The following is a 27,943-nucleotide window of genomic DNA, read 5'->3' as shown; positions in this document are numbered from 1 at the left end:
AAAACAAATACAGCATCCTGTGTGTCCATATGATTAGATCACTTGGAAAGCAAAGAGGTAAACTAGAAACCACCTCTTTGAGTTTTCTGCCTCGAAACACTATCCATCATTAGATCAAAATAGCGTAAGATTTAAAGATCATATTTACCTCTAATGCAAATACCTGAACAAATGAATGAAAATGAATCAGATTTCTTCAAAGCCTAATAATCAGGAGAAAAGAATCTCACAATCAGAAAATACAAAGCAGCATAGGGTATACTCTGTAGTTCCCCTGTGTAGTCATTGCCATGAAACCTCTTGCACTTAAGAATTTGCTCTTCGATTATCACTTGCTTCTTTCAGAGCTTCATGAAAGAAGACAAGTTAACAGCTATCACATCTAAACCCGCAACAATATAATAGCATTAGAATAAACCTAACAGTCTCCTGTTATGAGATTTGTCTGTCCCTGTCATTTGCAATTTCATTTGAATCAGCAGTATTTGCCTCTACTGCATTTCTGGAATGCAAAAGCCTTCCAGTCCGTGAGCTGTCATGCTGACCCATATCTTCTTTCCAGCCCAACTGGCGAGCCCTCTGTTCCCACAGTGATGACAGTTTCTTCTCAGCTAGTAATGTTGTCTGTGCCCTCTCTCTAGCTTCTTCACATGTTTCCATTCCAGAAGTACATTTTTCTGCTTCTTTTTGATACTGAGAAGCCAATTTCTTGGCTTCAAGTAGTGCCATATCAGCCCGTTGCTGATTTTCCACTGTTACAGTTTCCTGCAACTTCAACTCCTCAGCCAGAAGATCTGCATAATTCTTTTCCATATCCTCATTGACATCAGGATCATGTTTTCCACAGTCTGCATATTCAATAAGCAAAATGTGGGAAAAGTTAGAAATTGCAACTAATGTTAATCCCAGCACTGGAACAGTTAAAGAGATACCATTTTAAAGTTCAATTTCCTCGAGTCTTATAAAAATAGACCGGGAGTATTTTCTAGGCACTTATATCGTTAGACCATTTTCCAGGAATTAATATATATGGCATTTTCTAGGCATTAATATTACTGACAGCTAAAGTCATAAAGTGTTGTCAAATCCGACCTCCTGTCATTAGTTAAACCTATTTTCCAAATCATTTTCTGCAACGAAAAGCTTCAAGAGTGAAAGCTTTTCTGAAGTTTAATCAAGACTTTTCAAAAGTGACACCATAAGTAGAAGACTAATCAACCCACAAATGTCCCCAACTACCATGCTAATATGTTAGTGAGGTGGACCCCATACTAGAAAAGGGATAAAATTGAGAAGATGGAAGAGATGCTATATCGATTGTCTAAAATTGTTGCTAAAATGGAATAAAATATGAAACACCAGAAGCATCACGTAACCTGTGGTCCGAAAATTCAGAACCATGCTTCCTGTCTTTTTCCATGCTTTCTGTCACTGTGGAACCATGATGGTTCCATACACATTTCAGCACATGGTTCAGGCATGCTTCATGCAGTCTGGCACACAGTTCCTGCATGCTTCCCATTGTGGTGATGTGAGGAGAGGATAGTAGATAGATTAACTACTTTATTTGTCATAGATGATAGATTAGTGTTTTGAATTTGTACTTGCCAGTCTTCTTTCTTCAGTGTGTAGATCGCCTATTTTGTAAACACTACTATTTGATCATGTTGACAGTTGCTAGATAAACTAGTTCAATAATTTAATGGTTTACATTCTATTATATGCTTGAAAACGTGAAGTTTGTTTGTAATTGCTAGAATCTAGATGGTCGATGCTCAAATAATTAATCATTGATGTACTATGGATGCCATTTCTATCTTGTTTTACGTACAAATATGCATGTTTTCATATATTCTGCAACTAATTTGGCATTCTGGATGTTTTTTTAATATAGATGCAATATATATATAAAATAGATGCTTCTGAAGATTTTTGGAAAATGATGCCCCCAATGCTTCGCTTCTCAAAAACACTCCTGCTTCGTGCAACGTTGCCTGCAACCAACAAGGTAAGTAGTGATAATGCCAAGGCAAGTGGACCGCTGGTGCACAGCCAGCAAGGTGTCTAGTGATTGAAAATCTGGTACATTTTTTCACAGGATGAGATATGGAAATGTCTTTGTCCAGCTGCAAAGATTCATGCAATTTATGTTCTGATGCATTTACTACAGGATGAATACCCAGCTGCTTTGGTTACTCAAACTTGACAGCATTATCACCCAGCTGGTGCAAACTTTGATATGGTTCATAATGAAGGCAATCAAGTTTGTGATGCTTAGCCCCCTGTATCTAGATGGTTGATGCTCGAATAATTAATCATTGATGTACTATGGATGCCATTTCTATCTTGTTTTACGTACAAATATGCATGTTTTCATATATTCTGCAACTAATTTGGCATTCTGGATGTTTTTTTAATATAGATGCAATATATATATAAAATAGATGCTTCTGAAGATTTTTGGAAAATGATGCCCCCAATGCTTCGCTTCTCAAAAACACTCCTGCTTCGTGCAACGTTGCCTGCAACCAACAAGGTGTGATAATGCCAAGGCAAGTGGACCGCTGGTGCACAGCCAGCAAGGTGTCTAGTGATTGAAAATCTGGTACATTTTTTCACAGGATGAGATATGGAAATGTCTTTGTCCAGCTGCAAAGATTCATGCAATTTATGTTCTGATGCATTTACTACAGGATGAATACCCAGCTGCTTTGGTTACTCAAACTTGACAGCATTATCACCCAGCTGGTGCAAACTTTGATATGGTTCATAATGAAGGCAATCAAGTTTGTGATGCTTAGCCCCCTGAAACCATTGCTTCTGCAGACACAACCCGACACCAAACTGGAATAAGGCAGGGAGTTGATGGCAATGACAGAATGTCTTGATATACTCCTGATTATGGAAGTGCACTACCTACCTGTAGATGAACATGGGCCGCATCCTTCATAAATGCAGCTAGCTGTTCATGCATTGAATTGCTGCTGGGAGTAGGGGCCGGCAAAGTGGCTGGAAATTCAAAGGGCACAGCTGGCTGACATCCATAGCAAATTTCAAACAGCGAATAGCCCGTGACAGAATGGAACACTCGTCATAACAGTAATACACGTTGAGAAAAGACTTTATCCCACTACCAAACTTTGGCATACGCTGTCCTAAGCAATTGAACCAGGGTGCAGTTGACTACCTTCATTTGGCCATCAGTTTGTGGGTGGAGAGCAGTAGAAAACTGCAACTTGAACTAACAATTGCCATAGTACCATCAAAAACTGGCTGAGAAAGTGTGCATCCCTATCCAAGGTAATAGTGCAAGGAAGGCCAAAAGAGATCCAGAGCACAGCAGAACAATTCAGTTGTCCACTGGTCAGAGAAACCACATTCCACTATGAATACAAAATCATGCTTCTGGATGATCATAGGAAACCCTAAAATAAAATCCGGACACTACCTCTCAAGATCATGCAAGAATGGGAAGGGGCTGGTCCAAACCCAATCTTACTATTGGTAGGCTTGTTCTAGCTACACAATCCACGATGCCTTACAAAATCACTAACTTGCAAGGCCATAGAACGCCAAGAAAAGTGTTTCTGCAAATGAGTGAGGATCTTCTGAATAACAAATTGTCCCCCATAGAGAGATGAATGGGCTTCATGCGATAGCAGCAGGCATGCCTCCTAAGTAGGCACGCGGAGTTGTCATGAACAGTATAATCCAGAAATAGGGTTTTCCAGACTATAGTAGGTTCTTGGAGGGTGGACACAATCAGGCCAAAGATGGGATTTGCTTCATAATGTTGTTTCCAAGCATCAAAAGCAGGCACTCAAACTTCTAAAATACAATACCTGGACCAGTGGGCAACTCAGAAGATCTGCCACCTGATTGGCACAGCCATTCTTGTATTTAAGGTCAAGGTGAAACTGTTGGATATGGATGGCTCATTTCAGGTGGCACTTGCTTTGGAGCTTGGATTGGGAATTAAGAAAAATCAATGGATGATAGCCCATATGTAGGATAGTTTCTTTGCACAGCAAATAATGACACCAATGTTTTAAACTCTACACCAAGGCATGAAATTCCTTGACATAAGGCTGTTGGAAGTCTGGCAAGCAGATGACGGGCACTAAATATAAGAGATTCTTGAGCTGTTGAAATGTGGCTTCAGTATCTGGAATCCAATCGAGAAGATGTTGATTGGAGAGGTTATGCAAGGGATATCACAATCATGAAAAAAGGAAAATAGACTTGCCATAAAAATCAATGCCACTAAGAAAGCTCTTGATGTCTGCGGCTGAGTGAGGCAACGTCCAATTCAAGAGTGCTTTGGCATCGTGGAGATCATGTTGAACACCTGCTGCTAAAATGACAAAACCCAGGTAAGAAATCCACTGTTGACCAAATACAAATTCCCTGAGGTTGACTTGACATTGATTGGTACACAAAATATCAAGTACTAGGGTGCATATGGAAGATATGATCATCCCAGGTCCTACAGAAAATCTAAGTCACATGACACAAGGACACGAGACACGGAGGACACATAAATACGAGTATTCAATACAAAACGCAGTGACCTGGAAACAGGACACGGGGTACACGTTTTATATATATTTAATAAAATATATATATATATATATATATATATATACCGAAATATAGTTTTTTATCCATATTAAATTGCAGGTTGCAGCTTATCTAATCAAATTAAAATATAATTACTTCTCAAAGTTCATAATTCACTTTAAAAAAATAAATAGAATCAAAATTTACCATTTAGAAATTAGAATGTGATATGCTTGGTCTTGATTCTTGAATATTCAATGTTCATTGTTCATGTACAACTTACAAGCACATAAGAAAATAACTAAAGTCTAATCCTATTGATTTCCTCTGCCCCTCTTGCGAGAAAATGCCACAGCTTTCCCTTTCCCTCTAAATGTAGATGCTGGTGCTGGTGGAGTTGGCAGTGGAGTATGCTATGCTCTAGAAGCTGAAGAACTAGAAGTAGGAGCTATAGGAGGTAGACCACGTCCTCTACTGGTGGCAAGGGTAGCCCGGGCAGGTGGTGTCACCTGGAAACATTATAATCTCCCAATCCTGAAATCCTGAAAAACTGATAAGTCTGCTGCATTTTGAATGAAATCTAAAATTCTACTTTCTCCATATGAAATCCAATGAAGCCGGAACCACTCTCAAACATCTTGAGTCAATTCATGGTAATGTTAAAAATTTAAGTAAAAGGATGATCCTTTCACTTTAAGAATTTAACATTACCATGAATAGCATATCAATAACATTACCATGAATAGCATATCAATACTAGGGCCTAGACTTGATCATTAAGCTGCCCCACTCAAAAATTATTTGTTTCTTTCAAAAAAAATTGCAGCTTATGCAGGCAACGTTTTCTATCAACAGAATACGCATTTTCCAGATGCAGGACACGACGAAAACCGGCGAATACGTTTTACATTTTACAAGACACGATGAAAAACGTTTTCGACACGTTTTAGGGCCGTTTTCATGTCTGACACGTAAAATACGGAACACGGGACCTTGGAGGACGTGTCCTGTGACTTAGCAGAAAATCAATATGTCATCCAGATAAATAACAAACCACCAAAGATGCATATGAAACAGATCACTGATTAGCCTCATAAAAGTAGTTGGGATGTTAGTCAGGCCAAAGGGCATACCCAGCCACCCTTGAATGCTGTCTTGCATGGATCAGATTCTTCCATGTGAACCTGATGGTACCCAGAGATCAGATCAGCTTGGAGAAATAACAAGCACCCTGCAAATGGTCCAGCAAAACCTCAATGCAAGGCAAAGGGTATCTGATTTTGAGTGTTCGATAGTCAGTTACCAGACAGTATTCTTGTGTCTCCCTTGGAATAATAAAGGTCAGGGAACCACAAGGAGATGAGCTAGGTAAAATTTTGTAGGCTTGTATAAGTATTTGAATTTGTTTATCAATCCTAACAGTATTTGTAAGGGTAAGACAGTAATTCAGGGAATTAAGTGAAGCACCAAGCACAAGGTCGATGGTGTGCTTGATATGGCAGGGAGGAGGCAAGGCTTGGGGTTTACTAAAACCTGCCTGATATTCGGTAAGAAGAGGCTCCAGAGATGTAGGGGTTATCAATAGTTGGTCAAGTTTAGCTTCTTAAATTAGACAAAGATTTATACATTGAAGAAGGAATGGTGTCATTGACAAAAAGGGGTTCTGCCCAATGTTATCAGAACCCGATCAGTCATTGAACTGGTAGACCCCCTAGACTGGGAACTGGTCAGAACCGGACCAGAACCAGTAAAAAAACCGGTCAACCAAAAACACATTAAATATTCAAATTTTAAATAAAAAAAATAGATATCCACGTGCATCCATATGAATCCAAACCATATATAGACAAACAAGCAAAAGATCTCATTTATATAACATGCACATAACCAAAATAGCATTGAGTGCAATCTAGCTCTAAACTGAAAATACATCAACAAACAAGCTCCACATAGCCTCTAGCACCCAAAAAAAAATCATGCTACAACAAATACCTACATATCATCAAAATCAATGCCTATATTGGGATCTTTGTCATCAATATCACCCTCTAAGCATTAAAATAAGATAGAAAAAGCATGTGATGGGTACCTTTTTTAGTAGGCTCATGATAGGGAGTTCGACAACCAATGTCACTAACATCAAGGTACATAGAGGGTTTGGTGCTCTTGATTAAATATTGTTCCATACCCTCGCACATGACAAAATCCAATGGAGCATTGCAATCCCCCCAATCCTGAAATCTGGAAAACTATTAAGTCTGCTGGATTTTGAGTGAGATCTAAAATTCTACTTCCTTCATATGAAAACCAATGAGGTTATAACCACTCTCAAACATCATGAGTCATTTCACAGTAATGTTAAATGTCACTTTTACTTTAAAAATTTAGCATAACCATGAATTGCATAGCATTAGGAGAGCAATATGGTCAAATACTAAGCTTCCCCTGTCATAAATCATTGTTTTTTTTAACCAAATTGGTCGGTTTCGTACAAGAACCGGCCGGTTTGAAAAACAGTTCAAGTCATTGATCCGAACCAGTTTTGGCCTCAAACCGGTTCGGTCCAGCCCTAATAACATTGGTTCGGCCATGGAAGTAGCAGAAGAATGTAAGCGATATCGACAACCATCTTTATAGTTAGGGTGTAAGTTTGTGTGAGACTCATTGGTGGCTAAGTCACCTGACACGTTCCCCCCCCAAGTGTCTTGAATCCTTCATGTTCGACACGACACTCGTGTCAGGGACGTCCCAAATCATGTCCCAATTTTCAGATATGTGTCCTCGAAAAAGTGATCTGGCGCGCTGCTAAATGCTAGATTTGGGCCAATTTTGCTCATTCTTGTTTGTTGTTTTGGAGTTGTAGGAGTGTGTGAGCGACCAACAAAGGGGGAAGACAACTTTTGGAGGTGATTCAAGGTGCAAGTAAGTGAATTTCCCTTCTAATTTTTTTTAGTTTTGCTACAGCAGTTTGCTAATCCATTTTTGTTTACATGCACAATCTTACGGCAGTCCATTTTCCTTTATATTCACAACAGTCATAGCTCAATCAAGGGCAGCAGGAAAGGGGCAAAAGAAAGGGAGGAATTCCCCCCTCTTTCAATTTCATCAGCGTCTGTCAGTATTCCATCAGTTGGAAGTGGGGTAGCAACAACAACTTCAAATGTTAAGAGAAACATGACTTTAACAAGAGAGCAGGCCCAAGAATTGAAATATTCCTTATGGAAATATGCTACAAGACAGCAAGGGCCAGGGAGCAAGTTAAAGGGAGGAGACAATATTCTTTGGACATGCAATTTTTTCAACCATCAATTCAAGAGCACTTATTTCTGTGTGAAAGGGAATTTGTTTGGCACATCTTGTGGAATTGGAAAATGTGTAGAAGTGAGTCCATCTAAGAGGAAAGAACTAGAAAGAGAGACCAATGTGGGTGTGGCAATGGTTGTTGCAACATCTAAGAAAAACAAGAATGAGGATCTCCTTGCACTCTTGAGGAAAAGCAATTATCCATTTGCGAGTTCCAATGGGGGTGTAGTTCAAGCAGCAAAAGGAGGGCACTTGGTCCAATGGGCAAGATATTTCAGCAAGAGGGGAGAGAAGAGATTGATCTTACCATTGCCTTTTTTTTCTATCTCAACTTCATTTCATTTAATGTTGCACGATCACCTTTATTTATTGAGATGTGTCAAGCTCTAGCTCAACGGACTCCATCAAGGTATGTATGTGCCTCCTGGTTCAGAGAAGCTTAGAACCACATTGTTGGCTAAGGCAAAGAAGGTGGATAAAATGATTATGCCTATTAAATTAGCATAGCCAACATCTGGGGTTAGTATAGTTTATGATGGATGGACAGATGCAACACACCATCCACCCATTAACTTCATGGCATCTTCATTGAATGGACCAATTTTCTTGAAAGTAGTGGATGCTCTTGGAAAATACAAGGATGCACAATATATGGGTGAGTTGTTCATTAAAGTTATTAAAGATGTAGGTGTTGATTCTTGTGTGCAAATCATTATAGAGAATGCACTTGTTTTCAAGGTTGTTGGTTTGATTGTGGAACTAAATATCCACAAATATTTTGGACACCTTGTATTGTCATTCCTTGAATTTAGCACTTAAATCTATTGCTTTTGATGTGCCACGGATTGAAAATCTTATTGAGGATGCACGACATATACACAACTTTGTACAAAATCATACCAATGCCCTCACAATCTACAAAGAGTACACACATCTATCATTGTTGAATATTGCAAATACACAATTTGCCTCTACATTCATCATGCTGAAGAGGTTGAGGAAGGTCAAGACCGCTCTTGGGGCCATGGTTATTTCAGAATTTTGGTCTTTTTGGAGAAAGACAGATAGATCGAGCAACCTCAAAAAGAGTCAATGATACAATGTTAGATGATGCTTGGTAGGAGAGGGTAGATCTCACTATTAAGATCATGGGCCCTACCATTGCTTTGTTACGGTTTGCAGATACATACCAATTGCCAAGCCATCCTAGAAGAGGTTTATGAGGGATGGGATTCCATGATTAAGTTCATGAGGACCATTATTTTTCAAAATGAGTGCCCCAAGTATGAGACATAAGTGGAGGCCTTCTTCACCACCATACAAGATAGTCTTGTCAGCATGTGGAACAAGAATTGCACACCTTTGCATTACTTGGCTCACTCATTTAATCTAAAATACTACAGCAATGAGTGGCTCAATGGTGGACCTTCACACAAATTCCCTCCTCACATGGATGGTGAGATTTTACAGGGGAGGAAGGATGCATTGCGACAGATATTTCAAGATAAAGCATACCTTGATGAGCTAGAGGATGCCTTTGCATAATTTTTCGCTAGCACTGGGAAATTTTTAGAAGCTATGATGTGATTAGAGACAGGGGGTTAAGAAGCCCTGTGCTTGGTGGGAAACTCATGGCCCATGGGGCAAAATGCCCTCCTCTATAGAAGTTAGCCACGGAGCTCCTATCTCTAGTCACTTCATCCTCTTGTTGCGAGAGGAATTGGTGCACATATGGGAATCTGCATAGTTTGAAGAAGAGCAAGTTGGAGCAGTCCAAGATAGAGACAATAGTATATGTGCACACCAACCTTCGTCTTATTTACAAGCAGAGGGAGGAGTGGCTGAAAGGAAAGACAAAGATGTGGGATGTGTTTCCTAACGATATGGGTTTGAACAAAAGTGTTGAGTTGGCATTGACCAACTTGGATCTTAATGAGCTAGTACTAGAGCCTCTCACTTTTGATGATGGTGATACTCTTGAGGGGTCATCCTCCACACCAACAAATGTAGAGATTACATTGGATATAGAAGAGAGAAGTGGTTGTACTGATGTTGATGAGCTATAGCCTATGAGATTCTTCCATCTCAATCTACGATTATAGTATCTACCCTGTTTTGTATTTGCTATTTGCCACTGGTATTCCCACATGTAGTATTTGTGACTCAATTAGTCACGAGTCCTCAAGACCAGTATCTATGTAATACATTTTAATTTTGATGACTTAATGAGAAAACTACAATTTATGGTTAATTTCTTGTGTTTGTCAAGTCATCGATGTAGTAGTAATTACCAATTCTAAACTTGTATCATTGATGAATCATGATTGTAATATGTATGCATAATGTATAATTGAATTTCTATTATCATCATGTACATGTTTTATTTTCTAAATTGAATGAGAATTTGTGTCATGTATATATATATATATATATATGATTTAAGATCTAATTTGCATTTTCCATGCTCTCTGATATATTACATGAATTTGTCCAAGAAGTTATCCTCGGAGTATGACATACATGTGCCCAACTAGCTGATATAGACGTTGAGTCTATGTATAGGACTAGATTTCATACAAATGTCAGATTTGTCTTTACATTGGCTAGCAACCTATTATAGAGATCCAACATGTCTTGTGCCAAAATACAAACTGTGGGCCTACCAACTTTCCTCAAGGTCCATTTAATACCAAAGTATACACTCACCTACAAAATCCAGGGTTTGAAACTCACCACAAATGGAGCGGCTTCAACTCACCAACAATTTGTGGATGACACTATGCTGCAAGGCATTCCCACGGTCAAGGAAGCCAAAGCTTTTAAACAAATCCTGAATGACTTTGCCATGGCCGCTGGTACAGAGGTAAGCCTTGACAAATCAAAAGTTTTATTTTTTAACACTGACATTGCTATTTAGAGAAACCTTACCAGAATTCTAGGGTTCCAAAGGGATCAGTTACCCTCTAAGTACCTTGGAATGCCCCTTACAGACAAACCTCTAAGCAGGGGAGTGTGGGAGCCGGTCATTAACAAACTTCAGGATAGGATCCGGAAATGGACATGCAGATCTTTGAATTTAGCAAGGCGCCTTGTGCTCACAAAAGTTGTCCTACAGGCCATACCCATTTTCATGATGTCAGCTCTTCCTGTTCCTAAAGGAGTTTTGCAACAGATCAGGAACATTCAAAGAGATTTTCTTTGGGGCAAAGGGGAAGAGAAAAAGAAATGGGCTTTGGTAGCTTGGGATAAGCTCTGCAAACCTAAGGCCCATGGAGGTTTGGGGCTTCATGACCCCGAAACCCTCAGCAGAGTTTCGGGTGCAAAGCTTTGGTGGAGGTGGCTCAAGGAATCGGCAACCCCATGGGCCAAGCTTTGGAAACAAAAATATGCAAATAATTGGCAGGAGAGGGATCATATTTGAATGTCTGGGCTTATCAAGGGCTCCCACATTTGGAATCTTGCTTGGGAAAATAGAGGCATTGTCTAGCAGCACAGCTTCTGGGAGATCCAAGATGGGAACCTGGCAAGATTCTGGGAGGATAACTGGCAGCAAGAACCAAACTTGTTTAGGGAAGAACTAACCGATCTCAAGAATGACACTGACAACAAAGGTTTATGCATGGTAAGTGACTTCTGGGATCAGGTAAGGAACAATGGCAAATGGAGAACATGGAAGGATCTAGGCTACAGGGAAGAGAGCCCTTTGAAAGCTCAGGCAAACTCTCTTGCTATGGACTTGGAACAAAGGAAGATTTTGGTTTCATCCTCGTCTAACCAACTAAGATGGGGAAGAAACACAGAAGGTAACTTTAACCTCAAAGAAGCCAAACAAATAGCCATAGGGTGTGATTATCAAAACCCTGATAAGGCATGGAAGGACCTTTGGCAGAACCCGCATTGGATGAAAATAAAGTTGTTCATGTGGTTGGTTCAACAAAAGAAAATTCTAACTTGGGAAAATCTTCTAAAGAAAGGTTTTGTTGGCCCATCCAAATGCTATCTGTGTGGTACACAAGAGGAGACGATGGAACACTTACTCAACCTTTGCCCTTTCACCTCAACCTTGTGGGATTGGGTGGCCTCAGTCTTCAGGCAAACTGACAGGGATGGCCTCAGTATTACCAACACTTTGAGGAATTGGAGAAGAAACTTCTCAGGCAATGAGCTCATCAACAATGCTTGGACTCTGGTTCCAGGCTTCTTAATCTGGGACGTCTGGAAAGAATGCAATGGCAGGATTTTCAAGAGCAAAACTGGCTCAACCCAGAACACTATTGCACAGATATTAAGACAGCTCAAAGATACTATTGGTGCCATGTTAGGGAGACCTCCTGAGAACCCAACTCTGCCCCAGGACACTCGTATACTGCTGCAGTTGGGTCTCCATTCGCTAGTTCCCCAGAGCATACACAAGGATGTGAGCCAGATAAATGTTGGTAAAGACTTTTGGCAACCTCCTCCTCATGGTTTCTTGAAAATTAACATAGATGGAGCCTCTAAAGGTAACCCAGGGATGGCTGGTTTTGGCGGGGTCATCAGAGATGAGCAGGGGTGCATAAAGGACATCTTTCATAGTCATCTGGGAACTGCTACAAATAACATGGCAGAGCTCATGGCCTTAGAGCAGTGCCTGGAAATACTAATCGAGTCAAATTCTCATAATGCCATCATTGAAGCTGACTCGGAATTGGTTATTAATGCGGCCAAGAAGATCTGCAATGGAAAAGCACCTGGAAAAGTATCAAAACATTGGCGACTTTTGCAGGTCTTTCAGCGCATTCATTCCCACCTACAAACCCTGAGAACAGCCAGCTTTGTTCATGTGCGAAGAAAAGCCAATATGCTAGTTGATCGTCTGGCGAATGAAGGAGTGTTTTGCAAAGAAAGTTACAACAGGTATGCATGGGATTCGACACCCTCGGGGAAATTGCGTGAGGATTGTCAAAGACAAGCGGACAAAGACATGGAAAACTTCCAAACTATTAGGACTGAACAAGAAGGAAGACTAGTGGAAGCAGGAGAAAGCGGAAGTGTAAGTCATTCTTAACCGTTGATTTTCAAAAAAAAGGAAAAAAAGGGAGAAGAAAAATGCTTAAAATAGAGCTTTCCACAGGGGAGAGGCACTTGGTAAATAGCAAGCCTCTTAGTAGGTCGTCGGCCACGGATCCTGACAGCCTTTGTAATCGAATGGCCATCAGGTGGAAAAGTAATCGAAGGTTAACCACCAAAGTGGACCCAATGCTTTTTAGATAAGCGGTTTACAATCCTCATTGGGTCCGAAAAGGAAAGTAAAGATCGTGCAGGGTTTCGCTCTGATATCTCAGAGGACCGTCATATCAACAGGGGCTTTTTCGTATGGTTTTCGGGTTCTAAAAGTGATCGAAGATTATATTTCAAACCGGACCCGAACAATTATAAAACATTCGCTCACAATCCTTATCGGGTCCATGAACCGGGTAAAAGGGGTGCATGTTGCCGAGACGATAGTTTTGTGACCGTTGGATCTCACGGGATCATTGATGCAGACTTATTTTGTAAGCCTTAGGTTGAGGGTTTTGGGTTTATTTTGGGTTGTGTAGTTGGTTACCCTTCATAGGGACAGCCCTTGTTGGTCCTTACATTGTAAAGCCTGTAACATTTGTAATCTTTCATGCGGTTAATAGAAGGCTCCACTCTTATTTGACCAAAAAAAAGAATATTACATGTTAGAACACCTAAGCAATTTTTATCATTTACTAGTTACATTTACAGATAACCAACATGCAATGATTCCATAACAGTGGGACAGGGCTTTTAATAAAGAAACCAGATGAAAATGTCGCAAGTTAAATGTTTAAGGTGATTACACTGTGGGCGTTGTTCGAGTGTCGAATCCATGTACTTGAAAGGTTTGAAGCAAAAGCTAGTAGTGTGAAGGCATGAACCTTATGTGTTCCACAACCCTATTCTGGTCCCACACAAAGAAAGCTTGCCACCAACTCTACCAGCAAATATTTCAAATTGTTGTATAATTTAATGAAGCCCTATAAAAATATTTCAAAACGTCAAACTTGCACTTATCTCAGAAAAGTAGACATTACCGATTATGAGGTTATGATGTCCACAAGTTTCTGCCACTCTGCTTTTTAGCGTCTCGACTCTGAATTTAGAAATTGAGTGGTAGGCGATGAATTATATGCCTTCATCAGATGATGAAGCAATAGATGATCAATCCATTTTTTTTATGTTAATTGGTTTCCTATGCTTGGGGATGAACAATATGGACCTTTTATGATGTGATAAACTAATGGTCGTTACCCAACACAACTCTGATATTAGATTTGGTACGTCTGGGTTGTTGAGTTGAAAATTCCATTCAGAGTTGTTGTCAATGATGATATAGATGCGGTGATTTTTATCTTCTAGGAATTCTTTAAAATACTTCCACGCCTCTGACAAACCCTCTCCAGCAATCTCTCCGCCATAGCATTGGCATTTACCTCCAGAAACAGATCACAAACAGATCCAAAAAAAAATTAAAACCTCCAAAAACATTTCCAAACCCGTATCCAGAATTTCTAAAAATTCTGATACAGTTCAAATACGTTTTGATGGTGTTTCACGGCAGATCGTACCTGTTTCCGTTTCGGAAATGGGGAATGGTGTTTCAGCCAATTTCTCCTGACGTTTCCAGCAACTTAGCTATAAAGCCTTCACTAAGAAAACTAGCCACATTGACCAAGGCAATTGCTTCAAACAGATGACAATGAGATACATAAAGCTTTTAAATATGCTTCATCACATAAAATACTAACACCATACACTATCATAAACCACCAATAATACCTTTAACCAAATCAAGATTAACCTAACAATTGCATCTCAAACCTTAAAAACCTATGTGTTTATCAAATAATCTGTCATTGTCTAGACAACACCAACGGTTGGAAGCAACAAAAGGGCATTCAATTTTCAAATAAGCAAAACTCATTTTGTGTCAAATAATCTTGGCAAAGTATTCAGATTTACAACTGAATTACACTCTAATATAGATGAGCAAGGAAACCATTTGGGGGAAATTTGGACAAGATGTGCCCTCGTACTCACATATGAAGTTGACAACACATTACAGTTTACACATAAAGGGTAGTGAGAATGAGTACTACTTTTTGAAGGCATCCCCTATTACATACATGATTTTCCAAATTATTTGAGCAATGTTGCTAAGCATGCAACAACATAAACAATGCCCAATTATGATTCACTTTGTTGTGCAACCTTCCCTTCTCTCTATTTGCACGCTAACACGTCAAGAAAAGCAAGGTGCATTCTACAGCCCAATATTGAAGAGATTGCATTGTCCATACAATCCATCCATATTGCTGACTTCAGCATATGCTGGCCCCATATAAACGTTACACAAAACTTAAAATATAGTATAGTTAAAGACCAAAAAAGGGTTCTTATTGACTGTTGATATTTGTACCACATCAACTCTAGAGTCTAAATATTCAGAAGAAAGAATAAACCCAAAAAAAAAAAAAAAAATTGTTACATGTGATAATATAGTCAAAGACAAAAAAGAGGGTTCAATTAGTAAATAAGAGTATCTTATCTCTTTCTGGAATATGTATAGGAGTCATGTTCATATTCCGTACAAGGATTCTAAAATAAACAATGGAGTTGTTAGGATTTCAGGAACTATAAACATGAGTTTGGGGAAATAATTAATAGTATAATCTGCACAAACACGTTTTCTATTAAGATTTTACATTGGATAGCAGAGTAGTTGAGAATTCTAAGAGATATTGATATATATTTTGGGGAAAAGTAATACAGACGTCATGATTATAACATGTTATACTGAAAGAAAGAAAATGATAAGATTATAATATGTTATACTGATACAAAATCAATTGGGTTTATCTCGGGTGGTTGCGAGGAATAATTGTTATCCTCCCCACACAGGTTTAATTCCCACAAGTGACATGATGAGATTTGTTGTAATGGTTTTGAGCCTTATTGTTGAGTTAGAGTAGTCCTCCAAGGAACTGAAACATGTATATTCCTCACATGGAATATAAAGATATTTCTCATGTTAAAAAAAATGTTATACTGATACAATGAAAAAATAAAGGCTCATGAATAAAAATTTCCAGCATATTCTTTTTAGTTGTTCAAAAATGTAGGCATCCTAAAATTATGAAGATTCAAGAGCATTTTAAAGATTGAATGTATTAGTCCTCGTCCTTTATCATAATATGAATGCATTCTACAGCCCAAACATAAAATAAAGCGGAACTATTAAAGAGAAGGCTCAAGTGGAAGCCAAAATGGCAATGAAGAAGATAAGAAAGAATGTTTGTGAAGTTTCAGTGATTACAAAGGTGGTTAGGTTGGTGACATATACCAATGCTGGTCTCTATCACAAACAAGTGAACCTTATCCATACTCTACCTTGGTTAAGACTTAGCAGTCAGAAGTTGTAATTGGCCAGTTCCAGTTCAGATAGCCAGTCCAGTTTGTTTCGTTTTTCTAGTCCAGTTCAGGTTGTGAACCAGCTTGGAACCAGTTCTGATCTGAACTGGCTGGTTCGCCAAGAACAGACACAAAAACAATACCAAAAAAAGAAAATCATTCTCCATATCGAAATTCTCATTATCTTTTAGTAAGATTTAGATGTACTTATATTTTAACGTGGAGTCGTGGACAATTACCTTTGTTAATATTTTAATGTTCACATTTACCTTTATTTATATTTTAAAATTTCCCTTTCATTTCAGGATGTTTGGTGATGGGAATCAGAGTATTATCAGACCGCTCACAAATAGATGATAGAATTGGGATGTTTTCAGCTTACATCACAGTTTTTCCAGCATTTTAGAATATATTCAAAAAGGAACCCTGCACCTTGTACTGGGAATTTTGGGAATCTGAGATTGAAACCTAGAAGGGAAAAAGCAGTTCAATGGTGCAAATTGATTGAAAATTTGAAACCTGTGTTGAAAATAGTAGCGAGAAAGGTCCTTCTTCGACTTGTGCCTTAGTCAAAGAGACCAAGAAGCAGTTTTCCTTAGTATGCACGAGTTCCTAAAAGTTAGGACGAGTTCCTAAAATTTAGGACAAAATCCTAAAAATTAGGGCGAGTTCCTATAAGTTAGGACAGTTATGAAGCAGTTTGACTAATGTGCTGGAGTGGGAGGCTCAGCATAGTGTCTCCTAGTGCGAGTTAGTTTTAGAAATTGACATGCATGAGTCTCCAGTTCTAAATTTGGGCAGGATGAGTTACATGAGTCCGTTAGACTCAGAGTTAACACATCAATCACTAGTTCGATTTCCAGAAATACAACTTGCCAGATTTAGCCTATTCGAAAAGCTTATAATGGGAGGACCAAGGCACAAAATTATTCAATTGTTTTGTGAGCACGAGTTGGTGAGACAAGGCAATAGAGAGCATGAGTTTGTGTGCAGAACCTTGTGTGTGGGAAGGGCATACTAAGGAGAAACTTGTGTGCAGTTGATAGAGGAGAATTTCCTTGGGGTTTGTGCAAGGAAATAGGGAAGCAAGATCAGGGTTCTTGCAAGGTGTTTCAGCTTAGGACAAGCAGGGAGAACAGGATTGTTTTTCTATTGAAACAAGGTTGTATTGTAAGAGATCTATTGCTCAAAATTCTATCAATAAAATTCTCAAACAAGCAGAGGGTTTTCCCAGTTGGGTTCCCTGGAAAATATTGTGTTTTTTTGTCATTGTGTGACTCTGTTTATTTTTGTTCCTATTCTGCTGCAAACAAGTAGAGAAATTTTGTGTCTTAATAAAAAGAAACTAGTTTTCAGATTGTTCATTAGAGCAGTTGCAAAATTTCATGGATTTTCTACATGGTATCAGAGCAGCGAACAGAATCAAGACCAGCACAAGTTGAAGCAAGCATCATAGGAGAAGAACTTTTGAAGCAGTCACAGCCTCTAGGAGCCTTATCAATTGAGAAGGAGCTGAGCTTTATTGTGCCTTTCTGTGATTTGGTACAGTCCAAGTTTGAGGGCAGTTCATGGCTGAGCTTGAGGGCAGTTCTGTGTTTTTTGTGTGTAATTATGTGTATCAGCCTGAGATTTTCTGTGTGCTTAGTATTGGAGATTGCAATAGGGCAGCTATTAATTCAAACTCTGCTTAACCTTAATAATTGCTTGTGAACTTTAATTATCTTCTTATGTTTATTTATTAGATCTTTTCATCAAACAATTATCAAGAGCAAAACAATAAAGACAATGGACACAAGTATTAGGGAACAACCCAAAAAAAAATCTCTTCTCGTCTTATAGAATCAGCTTCAAATGGGAAAACCAAATCCCAGACCTCAAGACCAAGACCTCTTCTTAGCACCACGTCAGCCTTCCAAGAAACTCTCCCAATTAGGTCAAAGTCAAACCAAGTCAACAACAGTCAAACCCTTCCAGAGCTGCACCAAACTCAGAATTTTGGCCCCTAGCTTCTATATTTTAGACCTGCAGTAGGTCTGTAACTTCGGCCCCCACAGCAGCTCAGTATCTTCGCACATGTGAGATAAATTAGGGCAAAACTTTGACCAAAAACTCTATTTTTCTTCCTTCTAGCTCCAACTTCTTTTCTCCTTGCCTTTCTTGACTTCTTCCTTGAATTTCGCACTTCAGATCAAACTTCTTGATTGCAGATCGAATTGGTTGCCAAATGAGGTCAAGCAACTTCTATTTATACTCATATGTGGAGGTTGAATAGCCCTCTCTGGGCCAACTTATCTCTGGCAGGGCCAACTTGTGCTAGGAGGCTTATTTTGACTTTCTTGACTCAAAATAAATTCTTTTACATGGTACATCTTGCCCAAATGGGTCTTATATACATGACATTGACTCTCTTGACTCATGACAATAAATCTTATGACATGAAAAACCCTAGAAGCATGAAGAACATGCTTTACCTAGAAGACCAATCAAAAGAAGCATGAAACCCATGCTTAAAAATAATATTTTTCTTTCTTCTTTTTCTTGTTACATAAGATATACATATTGGCATGAGTACAATGACAATTATGAAGATCAAAACTAGTTACATTTTCCAACACTCCCTCTTAACTAGGGAGGTATTCATAATTGTACAATTGGTACAAGGTTATTCTCAAACTGGAGAGTTCTCATAAGAAGAGTCAGATTGGTAAGCCATCTTAAATGTCAATATTATGACCAGCATTGTCAATATAGTAAGGCCTTAACTTGACAAGATCTTTCTTATATAAGAGCATAATGATGGGAGGCTTTACATGAGATACCACACTACCTCTTTCAAGGTACATACCGCATCTAGATGTTCACTAGGTATGTCCTTTTAGGATTATTCTTATCTTAGATTCCCAATACTCAAAGAATATCGGTCCTCTTCGACCACTCGTCTTGGATACTTGTCCAATCCTCAAAGAGTGTCTGTCCACTTCCTATCTTGGATTTTCTATCCTCAAGGAAATCTCAGATGCTTATCCAATCCTTCATCCACCATTCTCTCTTCATGGCCTTCACTTAGACGTACGGTTGTTAGACCTAGCCTAGTGCATGACACAAGTAGAAGAGAATACAAATGTGATGTTTATCATCACTCCATCTCAACCAGAGATGAAATCCTCGTTCCCTCTTGATTAGGGAATAGATCCTTGCTCCTATTCAAGGGGACTCCTTTACTCCCTCTCAAATATATAGAGGAGATTCTTAACTTCCTTTTTAATTAGGAAGTCATAACCACAAGCTCTTTGGCTTGTCTTTGTAAATGTATCAACTACCAATTTTTTATGGAGATATTTGCATGGCTCCCTCTTACCTTCGCATCTCATTATATCGAGTTTTCTTCCTTTTTGGGTATCATGGAGCCATCATTTTTCCTTCAATCTTGTGACGAGGTTCAGGCCATCAAATTTGCATATCACTTTCCTTTTGTCATCATCAATGAAGGCCTTATAATATATATTGAGCCTTTTCAATCTTCAAGCCAAACCATAGCTCTCTCTAAACATGAAAGTGATGATTATCAGGTTATCTTCTTACACTGCTACCTTTCAATCCCAAGATGACGATGAAAACATCTTGACTTCATAGTCCTTTAAAGATTACCAAGACTATTTACTCAATCCATTTGATCTTTGAATCGAGTTTAACATCAACAGTTTACCTCAGTTGTCATCATGCATTTCTGCAACATCCTTCCAAGTAGCAAAACAATATGTTAACTAGATAACCAAAATCAAAATATTGATATTAAACTTACCTTGTCATAATGACCCCCTTTCCTCAAAGTATTTGCTTACTTGAGTCCTTTGAGATCAACATCCTTTCGTATGATTCATCTCCATAAGAATCTTTCTCCATGCATTCATTTTAATCAAAGTGCCCATGGATCGAACTTGATTACCAAGCTGGAGTGGGAGGCTCAGTTTAGTGTCTCCTAGTGCGAGTTAGTTTTGGAAATCGACATGCGTGAGTCTCAAGTTCTAAATTTGGGCAGGACGAGTTACATGAGTAAGTGAGACTCAGTTAACTCATCAATCACTAGTTTGATTTCTAGAAATAAAACTTGCCAGATTTAGCCTATTCGAAAAGCTTATAAGGACCAAGGCACAGAATTATTCAATTGTTTTGTGAGCAAGAGTTGGTAAGACAAGGCAATAGATAGCATGAGTTTGTGTGTTGAAGCTTGAGTGTGGAAAGGGCATACTAAGGAAAAACTTGTGCGCAGTTGATAGAGGAGAATTTCCTTGGAGTTTGTGCAAGGAAATAGGGAAGCAGGATGAGGGTTCTTGCAAGGTGTTTCAGCTTAGGACAAGAAGGGAGAGCAGGACTGTTCTTTCTATTGAAACAAAGTCGAATTGTAAGAGATCTATTGCTCAAAATACTATCAATAAAATTCTCAAACAAGCAGAGGGTTCTCATAGTTGGGTTCCCTGGAAATATTGTGTTTTTTTTGTCACTGTGTGACTGTGTTTATTTCTGTTCCTATTCCGCTGCAAACAAGTAGAGAAATTCTATGTCTTAATGAAAAAAACTAGTTTTCAGATTGTTCATTAGAGCAGTTGAATTGAAGAATTTCATGGATTTTCTACAACCTGTATGCTATAATGCTTCCCATTTGTGCCACACCAACTGATATTAAACATCAAATGAAAGCAGTTGTTGAATCCATTCACCAAGAGGGGGCAAACTTCAGATTCCTAGGCTCAGTTGAGTCAGACTTCAGATGAGCTACATGCTTATTTGATTATAGTATGATAATTTGTGCCATTTAGAGCCTCAGTGTTTAAATATTTTCATCCAGAACTTCAATTATATGTATCACAAAACTTATATCTCAATGCCATTTTATTATATCCTTACATGATATAATCATGAGCAAAATATTTAGTGTCTAATGGTTTGGATTTACATTGATACGCATTATTTTATGAATATTTTTGTCAACCAGTTCTTCAACCTGGTTCCACAGTTGGTTCTGGTCCAATTCATTTCCTGACCTTGGGAATTCTAGTTCCAGTTAAGTTCTGGTTCTGACTACTATGGACTCTACCACAAACAAGAGAACCTTATCCATTGTCTACTTGGGTCTCTACCACAAACAACTGAGCCTTATCCATATCCTAGCCCTCACCCTATGCTGCATAACTGAATGATATCACTAGACAGTGGACACTTGAATGATAACAAGTAATATTGCTATGATGGAAATACTTCAAGAGATTTAGCCAAACCATTATTTTCCTCCAGTATATATGATACAAGTGAGCTAATAGAATGAAATATGAACCCAACTAAAAGAGGAACAAATGCAAGAACCAAAACAAGGATTTGAAACTTTGTAAGACATTAATGGAGCCCATTTGTATGTAAGGCAGGAAACAGTTCCTGAGTCAACATATTTTTGTAAAGCTAGCTCAATCAAATTTATCAAACTCTGATCCTGACCCTCTGAAAACCCTATTCAAAGAATGTAGCTAACTCCCATACTATCTGTATTCTACTAATCCTGATATTTTGTTTAGGACGAGCAAAACCAAATTTAAAATTGGGTTCATAATGAGTTCAGATAAGATAATTTTATTAATGTCCAACAAATGACCACAAAAGTAGGTCAACTGGACTGAAGAATACAACCATTAAGAACTAAGAATACAATAAGGGAGTGCAAGCAAGGCTCCTAGAGAATGCTGAAAATAACATAATGAAAGAAAGAAACCTAGAGTAGTACAGCCTCAAAACACGTATATAACCGTGACAAAGGTACAGTGATACAAAATACATACTGAGTTTATCCAAGAGAATGGACAATTCAAGAGACTGTCAAGAGAGAGATCAGATGTTGAAACTAATGATGTCAAGGTCTCCTGGATCTGATGGGGAAAATTGAGCAATGGCTCGCACTGCTGGAGTCCTATGGAACCATCGGGGGGTCTGACTGTATGATCCTTGGTGGGGGGAATACTTCTAGCATCCTAGGTTGAAAAAAATAAACTCTGGATAAATATCTGGCTACTGAAGATGAGCAGTTGAAGAAGAAACACTGGAATGAATTTGAAATATGATGTGTTGTCAGGACTCAGCATAATGACCTTGGAGGTAATATTATTGATCTATTCCGTTAAGACTTTGATTGGCACATAGGTTATAATTTTAGTGCACCATACTTTAGTGCTCATGTTCTGTTTGGCACAGTTCAGAAAACAAATCACTAATTGTGTTTAATTCAATCCATTAATGTAATCATAATTTCCACTGTACTTATTAGAAACGTGGCTGAGAAAATTTAATTTGCACATTATTGATAAATGTGTCCCAAAAAAATAATATTATGAACAAGAAATTGGAAAGCACGCCAGAATGTGAACTTGTCGCAAATTCTAATTGCATGAATGACACTGAGGTTAAAGCAGCTTGAAAGATCAATCACATGGACGGACGCATTAATAATGTCAACTTATCATGATACTAATGAACAACAATGCCCCTGGAAATCCAGAGTAAAAGTAAAGGAGGGAATTGGTTGGCCACAAAAGGCTATTGTACCTAAATAGTCATGTTTTTAGAGATCCCAAAAACTACTTGACGAAAAAATAGATGCAATAATTTAGACGAAGTCAGAAAAGGGTTTCTCTACATTGTACATCGCAAGTCCATCCAAAACTATGCAGATTGCTAAAATGTGACATAAATCCAAAAAAAATATGTCAACAAGAAATTAAGTTGGTCATTTCTCCAAACTCATATACTACATATTATTTCTATGCAGATATAAGGAAATAAAAATAAAACCTCAGGTAAACGAATTACACACACAAACACACACAGCTGCATTCAGAATTTTCAACACTTAACATAAGTACGAAAGAAATGGTCCAGATTCCCAAGATAACTTTAACTATACTAGACATGATCTTGTCTAAAGTATTTTTCTCTTCAACTGAAAGTACAGTTCAAAAAACGAATGTTAGAAGAGACGAAACTGACCTGCAAAGGAAGTGTTTCCTAGCCCTGCATCAATGACCACACAACACAGCCAAAAATAAAATAAGAATAAATTAGGTAACAAGTAGGAAAGGTACAAATTTATACATCTACTGCACAATATGGGCATCTGTCACATAGTAAAGAACCTTACTGCAGTCGTTTTATAATTTATTCCAAGTGGAATCAAACGTGAGGAAAAATGCAAATAAAAAATGGAAACAGAAAAGGCAATAGGTTATATGGAACAAGCATATGAAAAACAGTTACCAAGATCTACTCATGAATTCTTTTAGGACACTATCAACATAAGAAAACAAACTTCTAAAGGAACAATGGAAAAGCACAGGGAGCAAAAGATCATTTAATTTCAAGGATATCAATACAAAGAGTTGTGGCAAGACCAGTTAGAACCTCGACAAGCTTGCTTGGCCGCGTTTCAACCAAATGAAGTTCAGAAAGAGTGCATCTGTGAAATATTTATTTGATTTCTTTTATTAAAGGCGTGCATCAAATTAGACACTAGTTATATTAATCTACTTAGTGGCTCTCCAAACTGCTTCATGTTCTCACAGATTTTCGACTAAGTATTTTCTGATGACATAAAACAAATTCCAGTAATTTCATGAACAGACATTGTAAGTTGCTTTACAACTGGGCAAAAATTAAATTATTTCGTCAGACTTATTTTCACTCGACAGAGTATTGCATTGTGAAGATTCTGAGCAGTTGGTTTCTGGATATCTGAAACTAACCTATGGTATCTTTGCATATTGCATTGGAATTTACATTATCGTAACATTTGCCATATAGGATATAAATAATAAATATATCATAGTCATAAGGATCTTTTAATTTATGACCTAAAGTTACTTGGGTCAAAGGAGTTTGAATGAAATGGAAATGCAATCACATAAGAGGTCCCTTATATAACATGAACTTCTTGACATACACTACACGATGGATAATTCACAGAAAGGTAGTTGTCTTCATTGACTGTCCCGCAAATACACTAATTGATATGCAAAAGTCAGATCCAAGCACTGATATTTTGAAGATACTCAGTTTTTTTATGGAAATTAATGCAACTTAATTTCATAAATTCATATCAAATTTGCATGTTCTTCATACAGAGAGTCCAGCACAAGTTAGATCTGGCTTCACTTCATTTAAAATCTTAGCAATTACCATGATAACGCTGGTTTGTCCTATGGATGAAAGTAGGAACCGGAAAAATAAAAATTTACCAACAAGCCACTTGGATTGTTCAGTTATTGAAGATCTGAGTTTCAGCATTTTTCTTCTCGCTGTTTTTATCATATAATTATTTATGACTTTTCTAGCTAGAAGATACAGTAATGGTTGGAATTTGCTTTCACTTTTAGGAGTTAACAACCATTTTTTTATGTTTTTCTCTATATTGGTCATGCCTTCTTATCAGGATTACTGCTCGATCACTGAGATGGGCATCAGTTTCAAAGTTATAATATCTCAGTGATCGAGCAAGTACACGTTTTATACATGTATGTGTAATTTTTTATGAAATTCCACGTTTGATCCTTTAGCTGAGATGAAAACCTCAGCATTTGACTAAACAAAACCAGGAAGCAGCTGAGACCACACTGTGAGAATATGCAAAATTGGCAGCTGTACTTTCTTTCAGATACAAGCATGGCAGACAAAAGACTTAGAACGATATATCTAGTAAGCCGAAGAGCCAGTAGCTTCAATTGCATAAAGCTTGATATGCTTGCAGCGACATACATGTTCAGGGTGGACAACTATATCACTGTAATCAGAGGCTGAACAACTATATCAATGAAACAAGAGACAGTGGAGAAGAAATTGTTAACATGCAATTTGTATCAGCACGATGATGTATGTTGCCATTTGTGCTAAAGCATGAGCCTATGGCTGAAATGGGAGAACAAAATCTAAGCATGATGGCATTCAAGAAACTGTAAGGTAAGAGAAGGATTATCTAATAATTTTCACCTGGTCAGTGTATGGATCATAGTGTTAACGGAGCTAAACAGATACAATCCCCTAAGAAGGGAAGGGGAATTCTTATGCCTCGACATAGAAAAAGGGTACTAATATAGATTGAATTGAATATAATGTATTATGAAGAGGAGTTAGAAAGGAAAGGACACTAAAATCACATGAAATATTATACTAACCTGTATGAATAAATCACATGAAATACAGAAATAGTATACTAAGCTGGATGAATATATAATAGAGATGTCCAATTTCTATTCACACAAACGAACAAGAGATCAGCCATAATGGAAGCGAAAGCAGGTAATATGGAGAGCATGCATGCAGGTGTAATCTATTTCCAGACATGGTTGAGGAGAAAAAGTGCTCTTATTAATGACAAATTGCAACCCTGAAGCACTACCCAGAAGGGTCAATGATTTTATTGAAGTACGCTGGAAGTAAATAAATCGGACCCCTATAACCTAGAGCAATAAATTCAAGGTTTGCTCTGAATGATGGTATTATCATGGCCGTGGTATCAGTTTCATTCATTGTGGATCCTCTCTGGCTTGAGGTTGTTGTATATATGATGCATTGACGAGCTATTTCTACAGTGGCAAATCCCTATCCCTTATGGTGGAGTTTCGTTCCACATTGATAATTTTATTTTACTATAATGTAAAGCAATTGTAAAAAGCTACAGATCTGTGAAATTGACCATAAAAATCAATTGAAGAAGCAAAGGAAACGTTAACAGCGAACTAGCCACTATCCTTATCTCAACCATAGCTGAGGTATTTAAAAAAATTTAAGTGGGAGGAATACCTGGAGGAATAGTGGCCAGAGATTCAGCTGGGCAATCACAGATGCAAGCTGGGCAAGCAGCTGCATGTCTCACAGATGCCAAACCCTCTGCCAACTGCCAATAGAGGGGAGGACCCAAAATATAGATTGCCAGCGACATACCCAGTAACACCATTATTAATTTCAGAGCACCCGGGCTGCACAAGTTAGATGCCTGGTGTGCCATCTATCTATGCTGCCCAAATGTTATAATGTGTCCACAAAGCTCTCTATTCCCTCTCACGGATGCATCTCTGCTGAGGCCAATATATGAATCAAAATTCTGGGTCAAGATTTCCGTCAGTAAATCTATAAAACCCAGCTCCAGACCCTACGCACGGAGATCGCTGTTAGCAAAGAGTCCTGGGTACATCAAAATGGTGCGCACCCAATAGCCCCTCCAGCGCTGGATCTGGGAATGCCTTCAAATTCTTTGGTAACAAAACAACCGAAACCCGTGACTGAATCTACGAATGCCTTAGTTTCTCAAATATCAGATGCCCACAGTAAAAGTTAACTGACTCTGAATCCCTGAGCAACTGGATCTGAGTTCTACCCTATCACTCTCCCACTAATCATCATCCTATATTTCTAGAACAGTGACTCCCTCTCCTCTTTCTCTATATATAGTTGTGTATTCCGACATTCAATGCAAAACCCACGCGAAGAAATTGTCAACTCAAACATTAAATGCAGGCTTGATTGTACATAGTTTCAACTAGTTTCTACCCGCCTGCTCCAATCCGCTTCTCCTAGCGCTTTGTAAGAGTCTGACCAGTGTGAGTGGATGTGTTTGTGAACTCCTCGTTAACCCAATCCATGGAGATTTCTCCACTGGTCACTAGAAACTTGAAAGTAAAGAAGGCCGGGAGCAGGGTCACCTGATGGGGAACTACATGGTGATGGGAAAATAGTGAAGTCGTATAAGAGCATCCAGGGAACGTTTAGTAAAGTGTTTCATTTTCAAAGTAGAAGCATAAACAAAGGATTAAACTGTAAATTTTTAATAATAATATAATTTAAAGGTTTCGATTAGGTTAGATAGGTATTATATTGGTATATAGGATTTTTTTGGTAAGATATTATATCGAGATATAAAAAAATTAGATTTGAAACCGTGAGTTTTGAGAAAATATATATTTTCATTATTAAAAAATGAAATTGAAAATTTATTATATTGAATAAAATTCTATTATATAAAAAAAAATTGATTTTTTAATTTACAAATATGATCTCTTACCACATCTATTATATTCATTCAAATTGTTTAATAATTTATTTATATAATAACTTTTGTCTTAAACACATATATTCATTCAAATTGTTTAATAATTTATTTATATAATAACTTTTTGTCTTAAACACATAAATTATTGGAATTGAAGAATAAAAGAATTGGAACTACTTCAGTGTTGTATTCACCTATAGATTCTAACCTCTTACACAATAACCTCTAGCTGAATCAAGTCACCCCTAGCACATCACCATGAATAAATTTAGGAGATTTGAACTTCAAAAAATTGAAGAATTATTTTTGTGATAATGAAATTTTATTTTTTCTGGATTAATATTAGAAATAAGTTTATAAATCTCATTTTTTTAAATCATTTCATAATGCAATTTCAGTAATCAAGTTTGGTCATTCCAATGATTTGTCAAAATCCGTACTAAAATTAGACAGAAAATCTTTAAAAAATAATATAAAAACAAAAAAAAATTACAATTTATTTAATTATAGGTATTTATTAATATAATAATAATTTAATTTAAT

At 37.8% G+C, this 27,943-nt stretch overlaps 1 protein-coding gene across 2 annotated transcripts; it reads right to left on the bottom strand.

Annotated features, from left to right (window-relative positions):
- LOC149169041 (uncharacterized) lies at positions 1–27,107 on the bottom strand. 2 transcript variants are annotated; one of them, XM_089428532.1, is made up of 4 exons: positions 26,155–26,253; positions 23,350–23,373; positions 6,650–6,794; positions 1–848 (listed from the first exon to the last, which is right to left on the bottom strand). In XM_089428532.1, the coding sequence occupies exons 3-4, from the start codon at positions 6,756–6,758 to the stop codon at positions 433–435; spliced, it is 525 nt and encodes a 174-aa protein (XP_089284658.1). In that variant the 5' UTR covers positions 6,759–6,794; positions 23,350–23,373; positions 26,155–26,253; the 3' UTR covers positions 1–432. The 2 variants fall into 2 exon arrangements, with proteins under 2 accessions (XP_089284658.1, XP_089284657.1); XM_089428531.1 differs by lacking the exon at positions 6,650–6,794 and having other exon boundaries at positions 26,155–27,107.
- Between the last annotated feature and the right edge of the window lie 836 nt (positions 27,108–27,943).

The sequence above is a fragment of the Pinus tabuliformis genome, chromosome 4_2, assembly GCF_031772625.1.
Source record: "Pinus tabuliformis cultivar Carrire ecotype Pingquan chromosome 4_2, CPIR1, whole genome shotgun sequence".
NCBI classification, from domain to species: domain Eukaryota; kingdom Viridiplantae; phylum Streptophyta; class Pinopsida; order Pinales; family Pinaceae; genus Pinus; species Pinus tabuliformis.
Note: the sequence above shows the minus strand (reverse complement) of the source record. Positions and strands in the feature narration are given on the sequence as shown.